The sequence below is a fragment of the Phyllostomus hastatus genome, unplaced genomic scaffold (genome assembly GCF_019186645.2).
Source record: "Phyllostomus hastatus isolate PE091 unplaced genomic scaffold, TTU_PhHast_1.1 phas_contig_16, whole genome shotgun sequence".
Classification (NCBI taxonomy): domain Eukaryota; kingdom Metazoa; phylum Chordata; class Mammalia; order Chiroptera; family Phyllostomidae; genus Phyllostomus; species Phyllostomus hastatus.
The window spans coordinates 4,918,379-4,944,063 of NW_025333643.1; the positions used below are offsets into that span (position 1 = coordinate 4,918,379).

Below are 25,685 nucleotides of genomic sequence, written 5' to 3' on the forward strand. Positions count from 1 at the left end.
TCACACCCCTGCACCCCTGCAGTATTTCTCCATTAGAGGAAAATAAGGAGTCTTGAAAGCTAGGGTGGGGGTCAGAGGGTAGTTGCTTTCCCAGAGGCCCAGCCCTGAATTCTGTTAAGATGCACTTGCCTCTCTCCAAAGCTCCTAATGGTCTGGGTCTATCATACTCTCTGAATCTTAACATCCTCCTGCCATAATGACCATCTCCAGCTAGAGTTCTTCCCCCCAGTTTCAGGAGAAGAAACTGAGGGACTGTGACTTACCCAAGGGAAGCCTAGGCTCCACCCTAAGTCAATAAACTCCTTAACCCAAGAGAGGCCCAAGGCTGCCAGAACATAAGGGAGCCCTCAGGCTCTGTCCAGAGCACAGCGTTCTCACTGTGTTGTGGGAAGCCAGGGACCTAACGGGTGGGGAGACTGGGAGTTGGGTCCTGAGCTCTAGCTGCACAATCTTGGCTGAGATCCCTCCTTGCCTGGAGGAATCTACCTGATGGGCCAGACTCACCGGACCCCAGAACTGTGGGGATGGGGCAATTTGGAGACATGGGCCCCATGGCTTGGAGAAGGCAGGGCAAGAGGGCTCCACCTCTAGTAGTGGGCATTTCTATCCTTCTTTGCCCCTGGTCCAGCCTTGGGTTATGAGGAGGGACTAACAGCAAGGAAGCGCTAGGGCCAGTCTACCCACTACCCCCAAATGATCGTCCTTCAGTGCTCATCATGAGGCTGGTCACTCCCAGAACCGCGGAGTAATGGGTAAAGCTGTAGTTAGGAATCCTTTCTTTCGTGTAAGGATCTCTGGGGATGGGGAGGAAGGTAGGTCCGGTGAGAAGACCGGCTAGGGCTTCAAATACCAAAAGCCTTGGAAACGAGAGCCCCACTGTGGGTCCCGCGCGTTCCTCAAGGAGAGAGGAGGACCCAGACCAGGGTGTGGCGCTGTCTCTGAAAGGCACGGAACCTTTGTGCACGGAGAGCCCGTTGCTGCCCGGAGGCTCCTGCGCCGCAGCCCGGCCCGCCAACCCGGCCCCGGAAGTGAGCTGTCCGTGGCGCCGCTGGTAGCTGCCACGTCCGAGGGTAGGATCTGCCGCTGCCGCAACCATGGTAAGTGTTTGGACCGCGGACGCTGAACGGGGTTCCGGCCAGGGTCGCGCCCGTCCAGGCTTCTCGACCGTGCTAGCGTTCAAGCCCCAGGATGGGACGGTTTAGCTCCCTCCCACCGCTTCGAGGTGTGGAGGCCTCGGGCTCTCTGGGCACCTTTCCGCAGGGGGAGGTCGAAGAACCTCCCGGAAATCCGCGGAATTCGCCTTTGACGCACCTTTCGCACTTTCCTTGCCTTCTCGTCCCCCAACAGTTGAAAACAAAACCAAGAACATTGTAGGCACTACTGTACCCTGAGGCCTTAGTAAATGCCAAGCATTATTCATAATCTCAGCCTGCTAACAGCCCTGACTGTAAAGTAGGTGCTGTTATCGATACTTTACAAATAAGGAAGCATCTCGCATAGCTGGTAGGTGACGATCTGAGATTCGAACCCTCTGACCCATTCCTTAATGATGTGTGTGGAACAGTGGCCGGGGCTAGAGCCCCGAGGTATCATGAGCACTTGAGGAGACTGATATAAGGATGAGCTGAAGTCTTTGAGGGCATGGGCTCAGTTTTTAAAATCTGGAGTCCACAGTGTGCATTCACCCCACACTTACTGAGTGAATGACTGAATGGGAACTAAGGGATGAAAAGCATCTATTCTCGGCCTGGCACAGAGTGGAGGTTCAGTAAACTAATGCTCTCAGGAACGTGTGTGTGCATGGAGTTCTGAGGAAACTTGGGTAAACCCAGATATTGGGACACCGGGTTTAGTTCTTGCTTTGCATGAGGGATAGGTTTTAAATTACTCATCTCTTAGCCTCTGATTCTTCAGCTGCTAAGAACTGGTGACTCCTATGCTCTAACAGGCATCTTATTCTAAATGAATTTTTAACTCATTAACATCCCGAAGAGTTAGTACACAGGTGGCAAACACAAGGCCCGGAGGCCTAATACGGCCCTCCACCTTGTTTTATCCGGCCCGGCACCTTGTTTCTACCAGAGCACCAAGCTCTCGCTTAACTGTTAGGGAGTAGTTACATTTATACAGTCCTAAAATTACATTCGGCCCTTTGAAGGCAACTGAGAGGCTGATGTGGCCCCCAGTGACAATGAGTTTGACACCCCTAAGCTAATATGTTTTGAGGGCTGCCACTTACTACTTAACAAGAACCAAAAAATAACTTTAGGTTCTCTGGAGGAAGGACTTTTTTTTTTTTTAAAGGAGCTTTAAAAAAAAAAAAAACTTGTCCAGAAACATGGTTCATCATAATGGCTGGTGGGTGACAGTGGTATGAAATTACCAGTAAACTTCCTGGCTTATTTAGCCCTCAGCCATTGATTTAGTGAATTCCGTGTAACTACTTTGTGTTCTAGATAGGCAGCCTAATGGTGTGGGGGTGTTGTATGGGCTGGAAGTTAGCAGGTGGAGCTCTTTTCCCAGCTCCTCCTGTTACTAGCTCTGTAACTTCAGCAAGTTCTTTCTCGCCTTTGGATTTCCTCAGTTGCTTGGTCTGTCAGACAACTCTGATGAACACTGCCCTTTGTCCTTCCCGGTGCACATGTGAAAGCACTCGGTAACCTGGCTGGCTCGGCCCCCATACGAGACTTCTTTTTATCTTCCTTGCTTGCCTTTGCAGACCTTGGGGCCCACTTTTAGGGAGGCTTGAGTTCGATGGGAGAACCTGTGCTTACTTGATGTGTGCCTTTTAAACGGCTGTGCAGCTGTCCTCTTCCACTGCCACCTTTCTGGAAGTCAAGTCAGACTTCATACCTGCAGGGTTTGTGTTGGGAAGAGATGAAATGGGGGAAATGGTAAGAAATATCAGTTCTAAACGGAAACCTTTTCAGCCCTTTTCCATCCCACGAGTTTTAAGGAAAGAGTGGTTGAGCAAAGTAAAACTGTTTTTCTTCATTTACTTATCCATTCAGCAAATAGTTGCTGAATTGAATTACTTCTGGTTACACTGTTCTGCATGATTTGAGAGGATTCACAACTGCAGACAACACAGGCCCTCGCTCCAGGAAGCGCGCCTTCTAGCTGGGAGAAGAAACAATGTAAAGTGTTGTGGACGTTTAGTGCTGCAAATGTTCAGAGGGGATAGCCAGTTGGGGGACCTGGGAATCTTCAGGAAGGGACCGGACCTTGGACTGGGCCTCGGAGAATGGGTGCAGAGGCGATGCTGTTGCAGCTGTGTGCCAGGCTGACCAGCTGCTCAACCCTGGAAACCAGCAGCGACTCTAGAATCTGTCGCAGGTTGTGGACCAGGGAGCAGCCTCAAGAGACACTTGAATAAATTCTGCAAGTCTAAGATAGTAACCTTAGTATGCAGAAAACTGCCTGGAACCTCATGGGGTCTGTTGTCCAGTTGGGGAGCACCAGGCATTCTCCCTCGGAGCACCTCTTCCCTCTCTAAGGCAGCCGGCCCTGTTCACGTCCCCCTTCTTTGCTCATGTTCTCCCCTCTGCTTAGACTGTACTTTCTTTCCTGTGCCGCCTGGCAAATTCCTTATTTAAGTCCCAGTTTGTATCCAGCACCACCGACCCTTAGGCTGCTATAGCACGTGTAAACCACCATTAAAGTATTTATCTTCCATGTCAGGGTTACTTGCGTGTGAGCTTCTCAGGGGCAAGAAGTACCTCTTATTTGTGTCTGTATCTCCAGTTCCTGGCACAATGCTTGGCAAAAAGAAGGTACTTTGAGTGAATGTTTACTGAGTGAATAAATGGAGAAATGCAGTCAAGAACTTTAGAAATGATCAGTGGATGCAGTAAGATGACTGCATTCTAACTGCCGTTGGTTCATTTACCAGTGATATCTTTGGTTCTAGGTATCAGTAATTAACACTGTGGACACCTCCCATGAGGACATGATTGTAAGTATTCTTTTAGCCCCCCCTTCGCTGGCTGTGGACGTGGGCATTTCTGTGGGAGGGAAGCATTCATGAGTACAGTGTGGCATTGTAGCCTTTGCCTGTCAGACTGTAGCCTCAGGGGTATCGTCAGTCTCCCAGCAGTGCCCTCTGAGTTAGCCTGGCTGTGGCAGGCTAGTCACTCTCTGGTGGGAGGAACCTGGGAATGGTTTGTCGCTCAAGGCCTTCAGTCTTCTGGCCAACAAAGTAACCCAGTCTGGGATGGACGCTGAGCAGGTACAGAGGCTTCACAGTGGCCTTCCCATCTGTCTTCCTGCTGCTGTCACTTCTTAGCCCCATTGAAAGGGGGGTTAAAAGAAGAGAGAGTAGGAAGGTGACTCAATATGAAGGCAGGCGGCAGGCTTGGCAAAAGCCCAAGACAGAGCCGAGTAGAACCATCACAGACAGAGATGCCAGACAAGGCCCTTTGGACCCGAAGTCATTAACTTGGGGTGTTTCCTGAGAGGCAGACACAGGGCTCGATATAGAAGGACAGAGCTCTGGGAGAAAGTTCGGAGATGAAAGTCTCCCATAGCCTCACGCAGGGCCACGCAGCCCAGGCAGTCTTTGAGCAAGACCCAGGTCAGTCAGCTTACAGCCGTTCCTGTCAGGGTTCCTGACCACCAGTGGTTGCTTTGGGGCTTCTGAGAGGTTGTCTGGTCTCAGTTGTATAGGTTCCCTGGGTGCTGCCATGTGTGATCTTGCTGTAAGGTCACACCTCCTTGGAGAGAGTGTGGCATTATGGGTGAAAGAACCAAGCTGAGACTCCTCAGCCAACCTCATAACTCTTCTGAGCCAGCCTTGATTTCTTCATAGCTAAAATGGGAAAGATAGTAGATGTGCTACCTACTTGTGTGGGTTCAATTTAAGGAGCAGACAAGGCAAAATAGTAATGACTAATGCCTGCATGCTGTCAGATCCCATGCTAAGTACTCTTCATTCATTACCTCATTTAACCTTCGTAACAACCCTTGAGGCAGAAGCCATCAGTAGCCCCATTTAAAGATAAGGAAACTGAGGTTCAAGAGGACTAGGTAATTTTTCCACGGTTGCACAACAGATAAGTTGAGGAGATAGGAGTTAAATCTGTTAGGTACGATGCCCTACTTCCTCCCTAGTGTGTGATAGCACTCTGTAGAAGTGCTTCAGAAGTGCATTTACAGAGCTCAAACTCTGTAGGCACTGCCTTCCAAGAAGCCTAGACCAGGAATAGAGAAGATTAATTTTCAAAGAATCAGGATGATTTTCTTAGGTCTCTGCGTGAGGTGAGAAAGGAATTTTTTAAGCAAATGGAGTGATTGCTTCCATTGAAAGGGCATAATTGCTCCTGATGACCATAAAAGTGACAACTAATAGTTCTTGAAACCCCCAAGGTGGAATAACTGAAGAAAGTGTCATCTGTTGGAATAGGAAGGGCCAGCAAACAGTAGGACAGCAGGCAGAGTGGCCTAGAGGAACCATCACCCCAGATGGACACGGAGCTATAGGCAGAGGCCAGCCTTAGGTCTGGGTGACCAGTCAGCATCACAGAAGTCAATTTACCAGTGGTGGGGCCAGTGACATTTAGAGCATGTGTGGACAGTCTGGGGTGCTAGGCACGCCACTAAGAAAAAGGTCCACAAAGGATCTAGGGCCATGGGTGGAGGAAGGAGCCCTGTGTCTGAATGGAAACCTATGACTAGGCCAGATGTGCATTGTGGAGGGCCAGATTGGGGCCTACAAGCAGTCAAAGGCCTGCTCCAGGTGTCATTCCCAGTAGCCCACAGAACCTCAGAACACCTCAGGGGGGGAAGAGGCAGTTCCTGAAGAAGAACAGGGAGGCTAGGCCAGCTTTTTTCCTCCCATGGCCACCCTGCAGAACAGGATGGGAAAGGACTTCCCCATGTGTGTAAAGGGTCTAAAAGTAGTTGGGTGTGGTTTGTCTTGTCCCTTTCAGAAAGCTGTTGCGTGTCAGAGAATGTTGGCAGGCCAGCTTCCTGGCTGATAGTGATGATTCTTTGAGGTTAGGTTAATTTTAGGTAGACTCTGGTCCAAACTAGAATGTTCTGCCCTGGTGGCTGCACCCACCCCGCCCGCCCCACCGCAGGCTTCCTGAGCAGTCCTCCCTTTGCAGCACGATGCCCAGATGGACTACTATGGCACCCGCCTAGCAACCTGCTCCTCAGACCGGTCCGTCAAAATCTTCGATGTTCGCAACGGAGGGCAATTCCTCATCGCAGACCTCAGGGGGTGAGTGCAGCCTGCCCTGGGCATGGCCTCAGGGAATGATTGGGCTTTCCCAGCATGGCAGGGAAGCCTGAGAGCCAGGTCAGAGCAGCCCACAGTGCAGTCCGCAGAGAGGACGCCCCGGCCCCAGCTCTGCCACCCAAATGCCCACTAGAAAATCTTGGACCAGGGAGTCAGTTTGTCTCTGGGAGCCTTTACCTGCTCACCCCCAAAATGAGCTGATGCTGCCTTCTCCCAGGTAGAGCCTGTCACAGCAAGCCTCCAGTGCTACTGCTACTTTGGAAAGTTAGAATCTTCCTTTTTTTTGCCCCAAGTTTTATCAGCATGATCTAAGTGTCACTCAAGTGCAGTAATGTGAGACCATAACCTTCACCATTTGGGGAGACATTCCCTTCTTCCAGAGTGTCCAGAATCACGTGACTGAGGAGCCAAATGCAACTTGCCCTGTGCGGCAGCCCCTGGCTGAGCAGAGAGCTGCTGGGGTGAGGCTGGGCTGCCAGCTCTGGCTGAGGGGTCACGTCTGCCATCACTCAGTCCTTTCTGCTCTGTTTCTTCCTTATGCTCGAAAGATGTAAAATTTTGGAGGGATGCATTTTTACCCCATTCTTGTCTACCATGGTTAAATCTGTGCTCAGTTTATGACATGAGTCTACTGAGAGTTTCATTAGCAGTTCCTTTGTAAGGACTGGGAGTGTGCTATTGTCCCAGCCGGAGGGAGGAGGGAACTGCCTGCAGCTTTGGGATGAAGGAGTAAACAAGGACAGCAGTAACAGCTGAGGGGCATTGAGTGTTTTTCCCCTTGTACCACACAAGGTTTTTACGGGAGTCATCACAAACACTGGGTTGGCCAAAAAGTTTGTGTTTTTCCATAGTACTCAGTTGTCTTCTTCATTCGAAGCAATTTTGTTAGACTGTATTATGACAGCTGTCATATCAGCGTGCATTTTAAAAAACTTATCAAAATTGGTGGATATTTGTACAGCCATTTTAATATTGAAAATGGAAAATACATTTTTAGCATATTATGCTTTATTATTTCAGAAAAGGTAAAAATTCAACTAAAATGCGAAAAAAAAGATTAATGCAGTATATGGAGAAGGTGCAATGATTGATCGAACGTGTCAAAAGTGGTTTGTGAAGTTTCAAGCTACCTCTTGTGTGCTGGTGCCTACCCTTCCTTCGACCAAGAGACGACCCCAGTACCAAGCCCAGCACAGGGTGCATGCTCAGATGATACTTAACTTGTGAGCACCCAAAGAGCAGAAGATAAGAGAGCAACATGCCTTTTGAGCAAATTAAAAGAGTAGTGGAGCCCTGGCTGGTGTGGCTCAGCGGATTGAGCCCCAGCTTACGGACCAAAGGGTCACTGATTCCATTCTGGATCAGGGCACATGGCTGGGTTGCAGGCCAGGTCCCCAGTGGGGGGGGCGGGGGGGGGGGTGAGAGGCAACCACACATTGATGTTTCTCTCCCTTCCCTTCTGTCTAAAAATAAATAAAACCTTTTTTAAAAATCTTTTAAAAAGTAGTGGAAAATATCAAAATGAAACAGATACTGCCACCCAAAGAAGTTGACCATCTGGAAGGATAAGTAACAGCTCATTCTGCAGATACTTCCTCAGCACTTGTGAGTCAACACCTTGATTGATCAGTGACTCTACTGACAACAGCAGGTGTCGGTGGTGCTGGCTGCAGTCTGGGTCAGGTGAGGGTTCTGCCAGGTTGGTTCAGAAAGGCTAACTTACAGTCCTGACTTGCTTTGAAAGCCTCTCTGACCTCTGGGCCTCAGGGTTCTCACTGTTCAATGAAGGTCCCTTGTGACAGTGTTACTGTATGGCTCTCCCTTTTGAAATTCTTAGGCAGTTCTGTCCTGACACATTGTCTCTGCCTACCAAGGAAGCCATTTAGTTCTGTGCAAAGCAGCAGCTCCAGAACTCTGTGGGTTCCTCTGGCCCACCTGAGTAACCTCTGACCCCTCCTCTTGCAGTCATGAGGGACCTGTGTGGCAAGTGGCCTGGGCCCACCCCATGTATGGCAATATCCTGGCATCCTGCTCCTATGACCGGAAAGTCATTATCTGGAAAGAGGAAAACGGCACCTGGGAGAAGACGCACGAGCACACAGGACATGACTCCTCGGGTACACTGAGTGTGGCGGGACAAGGTGGGAGGGGAGCCCTTGGGTGAGCGAGAAAGGCCTCCGTCCTGGCTGATGCTCTGGCTCTCTTCCCCTTGTGATGCTTCTTGGTTATCCCTCTGGTTTGGGTTGGCTTTTGCATTAGTGGTCCAGAGGGGAGAGAAGGCTCCAAGACCTAAAGCCAGTCCAAGTAAAATGAGAAAAGCAAAGACAATGCAGTTTTTAAGGTTTATTAATTTTAAGTGCTAGCCTGTATTCTCAGACTATTGTCCAGCTTATCTTTTGTTAAGATAGACATTAGTTTAGGAAAAGGTGATGTTAGTAGATTGTGGGGGTTTTTTGAAATCTCTTTAATTGACAAAGTTACAAATTGCTCATGGTGACCCATGCAAATTTACTTAGAGATTTAGTAAAATGATAAATGTAGAAAATCAAAGTTTGCTCACTGTGCCTCCCTCCTTCCTGTAGTAAACTCTGTATGCTGGGCACCCCATGACTACGGCCTAATCCTGGCCTGTGGAAGCTCTGATGGGGCCATCTCCTTGCTGACATACACCGGGGAGGGCCAGTGGGATGTGAAGAAGATCAACAATGCTCACACTGTAAGTCCAGACCCCACCTACATGTACAGGGTAGCTCTGCAGGCTTGCCTTGTGTATCCTGTGGAGAGGGGCAGCAGTAGTGTCGCTGCTGTGAGGTGGGCCAGGGGAGGGGCTGCTGATCAGACAGGCTTGGTAGAGCAGCTTGGAGCTTCTTTGCTTGAAGCCAAACAAAGGATGCATCCACAGAGGTCAGAGTTTACCATATCTTTATCCATTCATCCATCCATCGATGGACACTTAGTTTGTTTCCATATCTTGGCTGTTGTAAATAATGCTGCAGTAAACATGAGGTGGATATATTTTTTGAATTAGTGTTTTCTTCATACAAATACCAGAAAGTAAGGAAGTTCTGAGTCATGTCATGGGTAGTCCCATTTTTAATTTTTTGAGAAACCTCCATACTGTTTTCCACCAATTTACATCCCCACCAAGATTGCACAAGGGTTCTCTTCTCCATATCCTCAACAATATTTGTTATTTCTGTGTTTTTTGATGATAGATATTCTAACAGGTGTGAAATAGTATCTTATTATGGTTTTGATTTCCTTGATGATTAGTGATGTTGAGCATCTTTTTATATACTTGTTGACTATCTTGAAATGTCTGTTCAGATCCTCTGCCCATTTTTATTTTTAATTTTTTAAATCCTCACCAGAGGATATATTTATTGATTTTTAGAAGGAGAGAAAGAAAAGGGGAAAACATCCATCAGTTGCCTCTCATATGCACCCTAACCCGACCAGGGGTTGAACCTCTAACCTCTTGATGTACAGGGTGATGCTCCAACCAACAACCATCCAGCCAGAGCATCTCTGCCCACTTTTAAATCAGATTTTGTTTCTTTAATTGAGTTATATGAATCCTTTTATATTTTAGATACGAATCCCTTATCACCTATATTACTTGCAAATATTTTCTCCTATTCACTAGGTTGCCTTGTCATTTTGTTGATGATTTCCTTTGCTGTACAGAAGCATTTTAGTTTGATATAGTCCCACTTGCTTATTTTTGCTTTTATTGCCTTTGCTTTTAGAGTCAGATATAGAAAATCATTGTCAAGACCAGTATCAAGGAGCTTACCATTTATGTTGTCTTCTAGGAATTTTATGGTTTCAGGTCTTGCATTCAAATCTTTAATCATGTTCAGTTAATTTTTGCATATGATGTAAGATATTAGTTGAGTTTAATTCTTTCACATTTCAGTTTGCATTCCTTTGCTATCCAGTTTTTGCAACACCATTTATTGAAGAGACTATCCTTTCCCTATCATATATTCTTGTCTCCTTTGTCATAAATTAATTGACCTTATATGCATGCGTTTATTTCTGGGCTGTCTATTCTATTCTGTTAATCTGACTATTTTTATTGTCAATACCATACTGTTTTGATAGCTGTGGCTTTGTAATGTAGTTTGAAATCAGGCAGCATGATGCCTCCAGATTTGTTCTTTCCTATGATTGCTTTGGCTATTGGGGGTCTTTTGTGTTTCCATAAAGATTTTAGGACTATTTTTCCTATATGAAAAATGCCATTGGAATTTTTATAAGGATTGCATTGAATCTATAGATTGGTTTGGGTAGTATAGATATCTTAATAATAATTATTCCAGTCCACCCTGGCCAGATGGCTCAGTTAGTTGAAGCATTGTCCCATACACCAAAGACTTGCTGGTTTGATTCCCAGTCAGAACACATACCTGGGTTGCCAGTTCAATCCCCAGGCAGGGCACATAGAGGAGGCAACTGGTCAGTGTTTCTCTCTCACATCAATGCTCTCTCTCTCTCTCTTTCTCTCTCTCTCCCCTCCCTTTCTCTCTCTCTAAAATCAATATAAAACATATCCTCAAGTGAGAAATTTAAAAAAATAAAAGTAAATAATTATTCCAGTCCATGAGCATGGAATATCTTTCTATTTATTTGTGTCTTCTTTAATTTCTCTCATCATTATCTAATGGTTTTCTGGTATGGTTCTTTCACCTCCTTGGTTAAATTTATTCCTAGTTATTTTATTCTTATTGATGCATTTGTAAATAAGATTGTTTTTCTTCATTTCTCTTTCTGATAGTTCTTAGTATACAGAAATGCAAAAGCTTTTTGTGTATTGATTTTGTGTCCTGTAACTTCACGAAATTTATTAATTCTAACACTTTTGGTGGAGTCTTTAGGGTATGCTATATATAATATGTCAGCTTCAGATACTGAGTTTAACAACTTCTTTCCAATTTGGATGCCTGTTACTTCTTTTTCTTGTATTTTTTGCTCTGGCTGGGACTTCCAAGACTGTTGAATAAAAATGGTGAGAGTGGGCATCCTTGTCCGGTTCCTGATCTTAAAAACCAGCTTTCAGCTTTTCACTGTTGAGTATGATATTAGCTGTGGACTTACCATATGTGGCCTTTAGTATGATGAGAAACATTCCCTCTATATTCACTTTATTGTGAGTTTTCATCCTAAATGGATGTTGAATTTTATTAAATGCCTTTACCTGCATCTATTGAAATACGATTTTTATTCTTCAGTTTGTTAATGTGGTCTGTCTCACTTTGATTGATTTGTGGATGTTAAACCATCCTTGCATTCCTGGAATAAATCTCACTTGATCATAGAATATGACCCTTTTAATATAGTGCTAAATTCAGTTTTATAATACTTTTTTGCGGATGTATGCATCTATCTATGTTTATCAGGAATATTGACCAGTGATTTTCTTTTCTTGTGGTGTCCTTGTTTGGCAATGCTGGCCTCATAAAATGAGTCTGGAAGCATTCCCTTCTTTTCTATGTTTTGGATGTTGATAGAAGGTACCAGTGAAGCTGTCTGGTCCTGGACTCGTATTTGTTGGGAGATTTCCTGATTACTGGTAATTCAGATTTTCTGTTTCTTTATGCTTCAGTCTTGGAAGGTTGTATGTTTTTAGGAATTTATTCTTATGATAGTTTGTATTTCTGCAACATTAGTTGTAATGTCTCCTTCTTCACTTCTGGTTTTATTTGAGCTCTTTGTTTTTCTTGGTGAGTCTAGCTAAAGGCTTGTCTTTTTTTTTAATCATTTCAAAGAACTAGCTCTTAGTCTCCTTGTCTTTTTAGTCTCTGTTTCATAAATTTCCTTTCTGATCTTTATTTCTTTCCTTCTACTAACTTTTGATTTCATTCATTTGTGTTCTAGTACTTGAGATGTAAAGTTAGGTTGAGATTTTTTGTGTGTATTAAGCTACGCAGTTGTCACTATGTGCTTCCCTCGTAGAACTGTTTTTGCTGTACCCCATAAATTTTGGTATATCGTATTTCTGTTTGTATTGTCTCAAGATATTTTTTTCTCTTTTGAGTTCTTCATTGACCCATTAGTTGTCCAGTAGCACGATGTTTAATCTTCACATATTTGTGAATTTTCCAGTTTTCTTCTTATTATTGATTTCTTTTCATACCATTGTGGTTAGAAAAGATGCTTGATAGGATTTCAGTCTTCTTAAATTTGTTAACTTGTGTTGTGGCCTAACATATGGTCAGTCCTGGAGAATTTTCCATGTGCACTTCAGAACTATGTTTATTCTGCTGCTTTTGGATGGGTTGTTCTGTATATATCTGTTAAATCCATCTGATCAAACACGTTTTTTAACAGATATTTTCTTATTGATTTCCTCTCAGTGATCTACCCACTGATGTATATGGGGTATTAAAGTCTCCTACTATTATATTGCTCTCTTTCTCCCTTTGGGTCTGTTACTATTTGCTTATATATTTGGGTGTTTCTCTGTTGGGAACATAAATATTTACAAATGTTATGTCCTCTTATTGGATTGACTCCTTTATAATTATGTAATGCCCTTCTTTGTCTCTTATCACAGTCTTCATTTTAAAGTCTATTTTGTCTAACACAAGTATAGGTACCCCAGCTTTTTTGTTTTCCATTTGCTGGGAATAATTTTTTCCATCTCTTCATTTTCAGTCCGTGTGTGTCCTTCTATCTGAAATTACTCTCTTGTCAGCAGCATATAGATGGCTCTTAGGTCCTTATCCATTCAGTTACTTTATGATGTCTTTGGTTTTTTGTTTTGTTTTGGGTTTCTTTGGACAATTTAGTCTATTTACATTTAAAGTAAATATTGATAGGTATGTGCTTCTTGCCATTTTGTTCATTGTTTTGTGACTTTGTATACTTCCTCTCTGTTCCTTTTTCTCTTGCTCTCTTAGTTGTGGTTTGCTGACTTTCTTTAGTGGCATGCTTATATTCCTTTTTCATTATTTTTGTGTATCTACTATAGGTTTTTGCTTTGTGGGTTCAATGAGGTTTCCATATAACAACCTAATTTATAGCAGTCTATTTTAAGTTGATAACTTAAGTTTAAACACATTCTAAAGCTCTGCAGTTTTACCCTACCCCCATCCACATTTTATATTTCTTATGGAGCATTTTACATCTTTTTATCTTTTGTGTCCCTTAACTAATTATTGTAATGAAAGTCATTTCTACTGTTTTTGTCTTTTAACCTTCATAGTGGCTCTGTAAGTGATTTATCCACTACCTTTACTATATATTTATTTAGCTTTACTAATGAGATTTGTACTTTCATATGTTTTGTTGTTACTAATGAGCACCCTTTACTTCAGTTTAAAGAAGTCCCTTTTACTTTTCTTAGGCCAGTTCAGTCATAATGAACTCTTTTAGCTTTTGCTTTTCTGGAAAAAAACCATCTCCTTCAATTCTGAATGATAACTTTTCCAGGTAGAATAGTCTTAGTTGTAAGTTTTTTTTATTTCAGCACTGTGAGGTGATTGTTACCTTGATTGTAGTGATGGTTTTATAGGGTATATCTCTGCCAGAGTTGATCAGATCATATATTTTATGTGCAGTTAATGTCAGTGATACCTCAAAGCTGTTTTTAAATTTTTATTTTTATTTACTTTATTTTTATTATTTGTTTTATATAAAAACAGTTATTAGTATATAAGAACCCAAGAACTATTGTTTTCATGAGCCTTTCTTGAGGTGTGTACTAGAAAATACCCTTCAGACAATAAAAATGACTAGAAAAATATTTGCACAGGCATACATCATTTTATTGCACTTTGCTGATATTCTACTTTTGCAAATTGAAGGCAAGACCCTCCACCAGCAAAAAGATTATAACTTACTTTATACAGTGGTCCAAACCACATCTGCAGTATCTCCAAGGTATGCCTGTATAAATAACCAGTTAATGGTAGAGAACTAAGACTAAATAAAAGTTAGAAGGCAGAATATAGGCTGTACTGGCCGTGTGCTCTGCTAGGATAGATAGAGCTCAACTGTTAAAAATGGCGAGGCACACGAGCAGCTGGAGATCCACATTTTTAAATGTTGGCACCATTAACATACAAACACTACCCCACTCCCTTCAAAAAGCTGGGGGAGAATGGGAAGAACCTTGCAAACACTTTATTAAGGATTTTAGTAATCCTATTTAAGACTGTGTGAAATAAGATAAATAATTATGTGGCAGTGAGCATCCCTAGCACCAGATTATAGGAAATGGCCGATTCCAGTCTGAGACAGGAAATGTACAAGATGAGCTTGTACACCTTGTCATGTCAGATTGAAAAGAAATAATCAAAGTCATACTTTGACCATATAGGGTTATGTCAAAAGAGCCAACTTCCTGGCTGGCGTAGCTCAATGGATTGAGCGCGGGCTGTGAACCAAAGTGTCACAGGTTCGATTCCCAGTCAGGGTACATGCCTGGGTTGCAGGCCATGACCCCCAGCAACCACACATTGATGTTTCTCTCTCTCTCTCTTTCTCCCTCCCTTCCCTTTCTAAAAAATATAAAATCTTTATAAAAAAAAAAAAAAGAGCCAACTTGAACAAGTTCACAATGACAAAGATGGGCAGTATGTAAAAAATGAGAATAATTGCAATGAACTCACCAAATACACTTAAATCCTTGAGTTCTTAAATTTAAGAAAGAATCAGTCATCTTTGGAAAATGATAGGGAACCAGTTTAGAAAGATTCAAGCATATCCTACCTTTCCTATCTGATCTGTAGCCCAGGGCCACACAAATATTGATGAGGGAATTGCCCCATTCTAGCGTATTCCATGTAACATGTGACCAAACAATGCGTAGAATTACAGTATCACCATTTTGTAGTGCTCAGTGAATTGAGAGAGGCATGTATCACTGACGAGTGCTAAGAACACGTGCCTCCTGAGGAAAGAGCGCACGGCCACAGGTAGCCTGGCAGGGGGATCACGCCCGCGTCCGATCCAGTCGTGGATCCAGCTGACAGTTTGGGAATTCAGAAAACATGTTAAACTGAGTACGTAACCGCAAAAACCAGCCTGAGAAACTACAGGTCAGATGACACTGATTCTTCAACAGAAAAATTGTAAGAGAAAAAAAGGATCAGAGGAGGGATCTATAAATGAGATGTAAAAAGCATAAAAAAATTATTTAAACAGCAAGACTAAACTTTAGGGTCAGGGTGCACATCTGAGTGACAACACAAACAAGATGAGAAGCCAGGATAATGGAGCCTCACCTCGGGACCGGGCTGTGATCCGGGCCGGACGTCGTGGCAGGCTTCCTGAGTAAAGGGCAGCTTGCTGTCCTGACCTGGTGGCAGTTACCAGAGTGCTTGGGAGTAATTCAGTAAGCCACGTACTTACTATGTATGTTTTTCTGAATCTGTGCCCTCCCTTCACATATTTGAAAAATGTTTTGTTTCTTAAATTCCGGGGAGTCCCTAATTCTTACTTTAAATGTATATTGCTGAAAAATATACACAGTTAGTAACCCTTGAAGGAGAATTGTGAGTGGCTAATCCTTAGTGCCTCGAAACAGCTGTGCTACGTAATCCAGTCCTGAGGGGTAGAAAGGAAATGCACAGCAGCCTCAGGTCTGCCACAGCAGTGTTCTATTGCAAGGCAGAAGGGCAAAGTCACAAGTCTCCTTCCTTGCAGATTGGCTGCAATGCTGTCAGCTGGGCCCCTGCTGTTGTACCTGGAAGCCTCATAGACCAACCATCAGGGCAGAAGCCCAACTACATCAAGAAGTTTGCCTCAGGCGGCTGTGACAACCTCATCAAGCTGTGGAAGTAAGTGGGTTGGTGGGCTTCTCAATAGGACACTTCTTGCCTTCTATCCTACCTACCTTAACTCAGCCATAGTTCACAAAAAACAGGATCTTTTCTTTTTTTTTCTTCTTGCCCACAAAACACTATTTTCAATGTCAGAGGACATGCTTTAAAAAAAATTTGCTTTTTGCTCAAGCACATTTATTCTTCCCCTGATTCCTAACTGCTAGTAGTGCTGACTTGGCTGTGTAAAAACAATTCATTACAGCTGGTAAACTGGATAAAATTCTACAGGCTCAACAAATGAAATCAGAAAGATGGGATAGTTGTTCAGCCCCTATGGAGTCTATGATGTGGGGAAGGAACAGAAGTGTGGGAAAGGCACCTGGGCTGCTACCCGATTTTCCTCTCATCTCCCCTGTTAGGGAAGAAGAGGATGGCCAGTGGAAGGAGGAGCAGAAGTTGGAAGCACACAGTGACTGGGTTCGAGACGTGGCCTGGGCCCCTTCCATTGGTCTACCCACCAGCACCATCGCCAGCTGCTCCCAGGTCAGCTCAGACCCATGAGAGCATCCCATGTTATTTAATCTCCGAGTGAGCCCTGTCTGCCCTTACAGTCCTTTTAAGGGAAAGCCCTCGAAAGGTAAGGACGGGGCATCAGGCACCTTTGGACCAGTGCAGTAGGGGAGCATGTGGAGCCAGGGCATCATGCAGTGACCGCTTGATCATAAGCCACAAGTGGCTTGCCTCCACCGACCCAAAAAAGCAGGACCAGTTCCCCCTCTTGAGATGTGAGGAAGGAATGGAGGTGCTCACGTGTAATTCTGAGAGAGTGTTCCCAAACAAGGACCGGGGCAATGGGGAATTCTAAGACCTTGAACTTACCTAGTGTCCACTCTTTCCAGGCAGATCACAAAAGTAAGAGCAAGGACAAGCCTTTAGTTCTATGCTACCAGCACCCTGGGCAAGAATTAAGACAGGCAGCCAAGCCTTTTACATCATTTGTGCCTGTTTTATCTAGTCCTAAATCTGAGAGGGATGTTGTTTGATTTTTTTGTTTGTTTGCTTTTGGTTTTGTCTCCCTTCTTATTCTCTGAGTTCGGTTTTTAGACAGCCAAACCCATTCACCTGAGAAAGTATAGAAAGAGCCAGAGGGAGCTGAAACAGGAAGTCACTTGGTGGACACGAGGAAAACCCCGGAGGAAATTTGAGAGTTAGCAATGCAGACAAAGGGTATACCTGTAACCAATAAGAAGAAGGGAACCTGGGAGATTCTTGACCTATGCGATGTGTATTCCTGGGGCAAGGGGATAAGAGCAGGGGTACTGGGCTGGAGGTTAGCCCTCAAAGCTGTGGATACCCAAAAAGTCCTTGTGTATGCTTCGCGTCGAATCCCCCACCCTATTCCTGCAAAGGTCCAGTATGGCTCCAGACAGGATCCCTGCCCCCATCTCCTGACTCTGTCTTCCCAGGATGGTCGTGTGTTCATTTGGACCTGTGACGATGCCTCAAGCAATACGTGGTCTCCCAAACTACTGCACAAGTTCAATGATGTTGTGTGGCACGTGAGCTGGTCCATCACAGCCAACATCCTGGCCGTCTCGGGTGGAGATAATAAGGTATGCCCCATTGCCATGACTGGTGGGCAGGGCCCCATTTGTGTTTCCTTTGCCCACTGGGGAGTGCCATTGAGTATCCCATCGCATGGCAGGCTTGCGGAGAACCGTAATGAGGACTGCATTTTGAGCATGTGTCCCAGTTACATCCTCAAATCTTACTGTGTAGGTCCCATGCTTACACATAGGAAAGAAGCTGACAGGTGATTTGACTTGCACAGGAACCACATAGCTGTTAGACGACAGGGCCAAAGTCAGGCCCAAATGAAATCCAAAGCCACTGCCCTGGCAATCCATCACCCCAGCCATGTGACTGCCTTAATTTCATGATGCCAATTAGCTCTGCCCCAAAAGTAAGTAGGTTAGAAAAATAACTCATAAAAGCAAAAACATTGGGGGATGGTGTGGTTGTGAGAATCCCTAAGAGACATATTTTTAAAAATCAGTATAATTCATCAGTACTATGCACACAAATAAGGTCATGGAGCCAAAGTGACTATTGGAAAACTCAGTAAAACAAAGACTGGCACAAGGCAAGTTGCACCAGAGCAGATGAACTTGAAGACTCATCATGATCACTGCATTTGAAATTTACCTTACAAAGTTAGGGATGATCTGCCTTCGGGAAGAAGCTGGTGAAACAAATGGCACTAGCTTGTTACTTCTTCCTTTCTGCAGGCAGCATGAAATATATCTTCTTAACCATTCTGAAAGGTGCAATTCAGTAGCATTAAGTACATTCATGTTGTCATGCAGTCATCGCCATCATCCATCTCCAGACTGTCTTCATCTTCCCAGACTCCATACCCACTAAACAGGAACTCCCTGTGACCCTTCCTCCAGCCGCTGGACACCTCAGTTTACTTTCTGTCTAGGAATTTGTTCTAGTGACTTTTTGTAAGTGGAATCGTACAGCATTTGTCTTTTTGTTACTGGCTTATTTCACTTAACATACTGTCCTCGTCTATGTTGTAACATGCGTCATAGTTTCCTTCCTTTATAAGTCTAAATATTTTAATTATAACACATTCCATTTATACATCTGTCTGGTTTTTTAATTAGAGTTCACATGTATTAGTTTCAGGAGTACAAATAGTGATTTGGCATTTTTATAACTTGGAGTGACCACCCCAATAAATCTAGTACCCCTTGACACCTTACATAGTTACCACAATATTATTGACTATATTCTTTATGCTGTATTTTATATCTCATGACTGTATAACTGGCAATTTGTACTTCTTAATCCCTTTACCTTTTTTGCCCATCTCCTGAAGCGCCTTCTCCTCTGGTAACCATCAGTTTGTTCTCTGTATCTACGAGTTTGTTGCTGTTCTGTTTATTCAATTATTTTGTTCTGTAGATTCCACATATAAGTGGAATCACTCAGTATTTGTCTTTCTCTGACATTTCATTCAGCATAATACCTTCTAGATTCATCCATGCTGTCGCAGATGGAAGATTTCATTCATTTCTGTGGCTGGGCAGTCTTCCATTGTTTATGTACACTGATATTCTTTGTCCATTCATCTGTCAGCGGACACTTGGGCTGCTTCCATATCTTGGTTATTATAAATAATGCTGCAGTGAATATAGGGGTGCATATCTTTTCAAATTGATGTTTGGATTTCTTCAGATAAATACCCAGAAGTGGAATTGCTGAATCATGTGGTCATTCTATTTTTAGTTTTTTGAGGAACCTCCATACTGTTTCCCACAGTGGCTGTACCAATTTCAGTCCCACCAACAGTGCCCAGGGGTTCCCTTTGTTCCACACCCTCCCCAATATCTGTTGTTTGTTGATTTATTGCTGCTAGCCATCTGACAGGTATGAGCTGGAATCTCATGGGTTTAATTTGTATTTCCCTAGTAATTAAAGATCGTAAGCATCTTTTCATATGTCTGTTGGCTGTCTGTATGTCTTTTTGGGGAAAGTGTCTATTCACATCCTCTGCCCATTTTTTAATGGAATTGTTTATTTTTTGGTGTTAGGTTGTATGAGTTCCTTACTTTTTTTTTTTTTAGAAGGGAAAGGAGTGAGAAAGAGAGGGGGAGAAACACCAATGTGTGGTTGCCTCTCATGTGGCCCCCACTGAGGACCCGGCCCACAACCCAGGCATGTGCCCTGACTGGGAATCAAACCAGCAACCCTTTGGTTCACAGGCCTGCACTCAGTCCACTGAGCTACACCTGCCGGGGCTCCTTACATATTTTAAATGCTTAAACCTTTATTGGATATATCTTTGGTGAATATCTTCTAACATTTAATAGGTTGTCTTTTCTCATTGTTGATGGTTTCCTTCACTGTGCAAAAACTTTTTAGTTTCTTGTAGTCCCATTTGTTTATTTTCTCTTTTGTTCCCTTGTCCGAGCAGACATGTCCAAGAAATAGTACTTCTAAGCATGACATCAAAGAGTTTACTGCCTTTGTTTTCTTCAAGGAGTTTTATGGTTTCAGGTCTTAAAATTTAAGTCTTTAATGCATGTTGAGTGAAATAAAGTAATCTAGTTTCAATTCTACACGATAGCTTTGCTGCATAGAGTAATTTTGGTTGTAGATCTCTGCCTTTTATCACTTTGAATATTTGGTTCCAGTCAATTCTGGCCTGCAAAGTTTCTCTTGAGAAATCAGCTGATAGTAGCTTTATGGGAACTCCCTTGTCCATAACTACTTTTCTCTTGCTACTTGAAGATTTTCTCTTTGTCTTTAACCTGTGGCTTTTTTGTTGTTGTTGTTTACATTTTAGAGAGGGAAGAGAGGGAGAAAGAGAGAGAGAGAGAGAAACATCAATGTGCGGTTGCTGGGGGCCGTGGCCTGCAACCCAGGCATGGGCCCTGACTGGGAATCAAACCTGTGATGCTTTGGTTTGCAGCCTGCACTCAATCCACTGAGCCACACCAGCCAGGGCAGGGTTTTGGGTTGGGGGGCTGCCCAGTTTTAACTGGAGTGTTTGATTTTTTTGCTATAGACTTAAATAAGTCTTTATGTATTTTGATTTTAATCCCCTTTCAGATAAATCATTTGCAAATATTCTTTCACATTCCATAGGTTGTCTTTTTTTACTTTGTTAATGGTTTCTTTTACTGTGTAGAAGCCTTTTAGTTAGATGTAGTCCCACTTACTGTGGATTTTGTTGCTTATGCTTTAGCTGTAGTAGCTAAAAAATCATTGGCAAAATCCATGTCAAGGAACTTTTTTCCTAAATTTTAAGTCTATAATCCATTTCAAGTTAATTTTTGTGAGTGGTATGAGATAGGGGTCTTGGTTCATTTTTTTATATGTGTATGCCTGATTTTTCCAGGATCATTGATTGACGAGACTGTCCTCTGTTGAGTACTCTTGGCTTCCTTGTCAAATACCAATTGACCATATATGCTTAGGTTATTTCTGAGTTTTTGATTCTGTTCCACTGATCTATTTGTTTTTATGCTAGTATCATCCTGTTTTGATGACAAGATTTATAGTACAGCTTGAAATCAGGGAGTGTGATATCTCCTACTTTGTTCTTTCTCAAGATTGCTTCAGCCATTCACAGTGTTTGTGGTGCCATATGAATTTTAGGGTTTTTTTTATACTTATGTAAAAAATGCCATTAGAATCGTGGCAGTAGTTACATTGAATCTGTAGATAATTTTTGGTAGTGTGGACATTTTAACAATATTCTTCCAGTCAAGAAACATGGGATGCCTTTCCATTTATGTGTTGTCTTCCATTTCTCTCATCAGTGTCTCGTAGTTTTCAGAGTAGTTCACCTCCTTGGTTAAGTTCCTAAGTATTTTATTGTTTTTGATGCTATTATAAATGAGATCTTTTTTATTTCTTTTCACATAATTTGTTGCTAATGCATAAAAATGCTACTGATTTTGTATGTTAATTTTGTATATTGTAACTTTACTGGATTCCTTGATTAAATCCCAGTTTTTTGGAGAATTCAAGGGTGGTCTATATATAAAATTATGTCATCGCAAATAGAGACAATACTACTTCTTACTTTCCAATTCTGATGCCGTTTTTTCCTCTTCTTGCCAATTACTCTGGCAAGGACTTCCAGCACTGTGTTGAATAGGAGTGGTAAGATTGGGCACTCTTGTTCTGATCTTATAGGAAAAGCTTTCAACCTTTCACCGTGTTAGCTGTGTTAGGGCAATGACTCACCAGTGTGGGTTAAACTCATTTGGGGACCCGGATTAAGTGATCTACACCCACCAAGTTCCCTGGTCATATTGTGCCCTTGACTTTGTTCTGCAAAGCCACTGGTTGGGACTCCTGTGCCGGTAGGAACTGCATCCGCCAAGATCGGAGTGCTGACATATATTCCCTTTATTGTGTTGAGATACATTCATTCTAAACCTAATTTTTAGAGTTTTTATCATAAATGTTAAATTTTGTAAAATGCTTTTTCTGCATCTATTGAGATGATCATTTTTTTTAATTCCATTAATGTGATATATCACGTTGATTGATTTGTGTATGTTGAGCCATTCTTCTTTCCCAGATATAAACCTCACTTGACCATAATGAATGATCCTTTCAATGTGCTGCTGAATTTGGCTGGCTACTATTTTATTGATAATTGTTACATCTGTATTTATGAGGGGTATTCTGTAGTTTTCTTTTCTGACAGGGTCTTCTTCAGGCTTTGGTATCAGTGTAATGATGGCCTGATAAAATGAGTTTGAGAGTGTTTCCTCCTCTTCGGTTTTTTGAAAGAGTTTAAGAAGAATTGGTATTAATTGTTCTTTAAATGTTTGATAAAATTCACAAATAATGCCCGGGCTTTTCTTCATTGGAGATTTTTTTGATTACAGACTGTCTCCTTAATTGATATAGTCAGGCTTGCTCTTTCTTCCTAATTGTTTCGGTGGTTTATCAGAGTGACTGTTGTGGTAGCACAGTGCTTATGTTCGCATAAACCTTGTTGTACTTAATGTGCCCAGCACAGGGGTAGTGATGTCGGCAATTCAGGTATGCCAAAGAGAAGCCTTAATTCCTCTGAGTAAAGGGTGAGTACAGTGCAATAAGATACTTTGAAAGAGAGACCATATTTATATAACTTATAGTACAGTATACTGTTACTATTCTATTATTGTTACTCTTATTGTGCCTCATTTATAAATTAAACTTTATTCGTAGATGCACACGTATCGGGTCCAGTACTAACCATGGTTTTAGGCATCCATGGTGGAGGGTCACGGAACACATATCCCTTGTGCACTGCAGGGATGGCTGCTGCATTGTTTTGTTTCTTTTCATTGTGTCCCATAATTCCTGTAAGGCTTTCTATATTCTTCCATTCTTTTTTCTGGCTATTCTTCTGACTGGGTAATTTCAAATGTCCTGTCTTCCAGATCATGGTTCTTTCTTGTACATTGTTGAGGCTGCTTTTCAAATCTTTTAAATTCTTAAGTTCAATAATTGTATTTTTCAGCTCTAGGATTTGAGTGTTTTTATTTTTTTGATGGTTTCTATTGCTTTGTTTTTTTAATTTCATTTTATTGTGTATTCTTACAGTTCACTAACCTTCAAAAGGATTATTTTGAATTCTTTACCTAATAGTTCCTAGATCTCCATTTCTTTAGTATCAGTTACTAGAACTTTATTAGTTTCCTTTGGTGGTATCATACTTACCTGTTTGTTTGTTTTTTAAATGATCTTTGATAATCTTATGTTGGTATCTGTGCACTGAGGTGGTCTCTTCTAGACTTTTAAGGTTTACTTTGGCAAAGAGAATTCCTTACCAGCAGCTCAGTTTTTGTTTCTGGACATGTCTGCTGGTAATATCTTTGGGAAGGCAGCTGTTTGAGCTCCTGGGGTGGGGGGGCGGTCACTGACTGAGAACAGCTAGGTAGGATTCCTGGCTTGGTTCCCTGTCCAAGTAAATCTGTAGAATGAGCTTCGTGGCTGCCTGGATTCTCTGGTCAGACTTACTACATGGTTGGGAGCGGGCACTCTACTGAGCAGTAAATGGGGCTATGAATTAGCTTCCCTGCCCTGGTGGGACAATGGGACAGCACCCTGAGCTCATGTGGGGACCCAAATCTGGCAAGAGTACACTGAATATCTTGGTCAGGTGAGGTCACTTGTTTTGTGCTGCAGATAGAAGCCCCAGCCTGTGCTTTCTATTCCAGTGCCACTATAAGCAGGGCTATTTGATGGGATACACCGCTTCCCTGGTCTAAAGACTGTGTTCAGCAGTAAGTGGGGCTACAAATTAGTTTTCCCTCCTGGGCTCAGTGGGAAAAGCAGCTATAAGGCCACTAATGTTCTTTGTGGCTTTGAATCTGCTGGTTTGTGCCTCATTTCCTGGCCAAAAGGGTCCACTGGCTTTGTCCTGGAGGCAGTCAGCCCTGCCTGCCCACCTTCCTCTCAACTGTACAGTTTTTGTCAGCTCTTCCTGCAGGGGCCACTCTCTGCAGCAGGTAGGGCAGTGACTCACCAGAGTGGGTTAAACTCATTTGGGGACCTTAATTTAAGTGATCTACGCTCACCAACTTCCCTGGTCAGATTGTGCCCTTGACTTTGTTCTACTGATGAGCAAAGCCACTGGTTGGGGCTACCATGCAGGTAGGAAGTGGGTCTGCCAAGGTCAGAGTGCTGGTTGTTGGAAGCCCTTCTCCATCACAATTGGAACCCCCTGGGTGACCCCACAGGTTCACCTGCAGTCCCTTTGGGGCAAAACTGGAGTAGGGGGCTCCCACAAAGCAATGACCCACAGCTTTTGGGGAGCAGGATGTCATCCTTGTGCTCTTTTCCCTCCAGAAGAACTGTAGTTTCAGCATGGCACTGACCTGCCCAGGGGAAGAGGAGTGCAATTAGCATGTAGCCCTTCCTCTCATCGTCCTAATGCAGTCTGGCCTGGTCTCTGGTGCAAGGGGTGCATCAGCCTCACTCCCGCGTTCAAGAAGTCGCTCATTGGCGTCTTATCCATGAACAGTTCTCTTGAGGGGGAGTGAAATCATTTTGAACCACCCATGTTACCATCTTGGTGATGTCACTTTTTTTTTCAATTTTAGATTTTTATTCTTTTTCTTCTGTTTCGATGGGATTTCAATAAGGGAACCAAGATAAGCCCTCTGTTTACCTATAAGGCTGTGAGCCATGGTTCTTTATGGGGACCTTGGCCCTCATTAGGGGATCCCGTGAGATGAGGGCCAGGGGAAGGGGTGCTGACCCGTAATCGGCTGTGTGTGTGCTGGTTTACAGGTGACCCTGTGGAAGGAGTCAGTCGACGGGCAGTGGGTGTGCATCAGTGACGTCAACAAGGGCCAGGGATCCGTATCGGCTTCGGTCACAGAGGGCCAGCAGAATGAGCAGTGACAAGACGAGCACTGCCCAGCTCCTCACATGCCAGTTCCTGGACTGCCTGCCCCTCCCTGGACCAAGTGGCCAGACAGCTGGGAGGAAGAGGTCCAAACTCCAACAAGGTTACTGTCCCAGGAATAGTTAAACATGCAACCAGACTGGTCGTCTGCCTTAACGTGATTTGATATGGTTTGTAATTTACTGTCTGGCTGAAAGCACTCATGTTATAAGGGGAAAACTATTATTTTAAAATACTTTTTGGCCATTTGTATGTACCTTTTGGGTTCAGGCATTACTTGGGAGGTTTTATTTCCAAAGTAATTAAACATGTTGCTTATAATTCTCCCTACATTATTCTCTCTAAAAAAGTTCATGTTGATTCTTGTTGGTCAGCATTAACCAAGTCCTGTTGGCCTGGCCAAACCTCACCCACAAACCTGGTCTGTCTCTGTGGAAACATCCTTGGGATGCAGTTTCTGCAGAAGGTACCGTAAAGCACTGTAAAAGGAGTGGTAGACTTGGTCTTTGGTTACAGGGCTTGGAACCCTGATCTGCTACATATCCTGAGTACGCATCCTCTTCTGTAGAATGAGACTAAGAAAGTCTGCCCTATAGAATGGTTGCGAGATTCGAATTAATACATGTGGGTGACCCACAAAATGCCATGCAAATGCAGGATAGTACTCACCAAATACCAATAGTTAAGAGAGGGCACAATCCATTCTGTTTATTGACCCTTTCAGTGATAGGACAGGCCTATG

The 25,685-nt window shown here is 43.3% G+C and overlaps 1 protein-coding gene across 2 annotated transcripts; it reads left to right on the plus strand.

The window, feature by feature from the left end:
• Nucleotides 1-1,000: 1,000 nt before the first annotated feature.
• On the plus strand, nt 1,001-25,273 carry SEC13 (SEC13 homolog, nuclear pore and COPII coat complex component). Of its 2 annotated transcripts, none has more exons than XM_045832543.1 (9): nt 1,001-1,097; nt 3,911-3,955; nt 6,105-6,220; nt 8,204-8,355; nt 8,821-8,954; nt 15,893-16,026; nt 16,431-16,554; nt 17,478-17,624; nt 24,826-25,273. In XM_045832543.1, exons 1-9 carry the CDS (start codon nt 1,095-1,097, stop codon nt 24,937-24,939), a joined length of 969 nt encoding a protein of 322 aa, XP_045688499.1. In that variant the 5' UTR covers nt 1,001-1,094; the 3' UTR covers nt 24,940-25,273. The 2 variants fall into 2 exon arrangements, with proteins under 2 accessions (XP_045688499.1, XP_045688500.1); XM_045832544.1 differs by having other exon boundaries at nt 1,017-1,097; nt 6,078-6,220.
• The last annotated feature ends 412 nt before the right edge of the window (nt 25,274-25,685 follow it).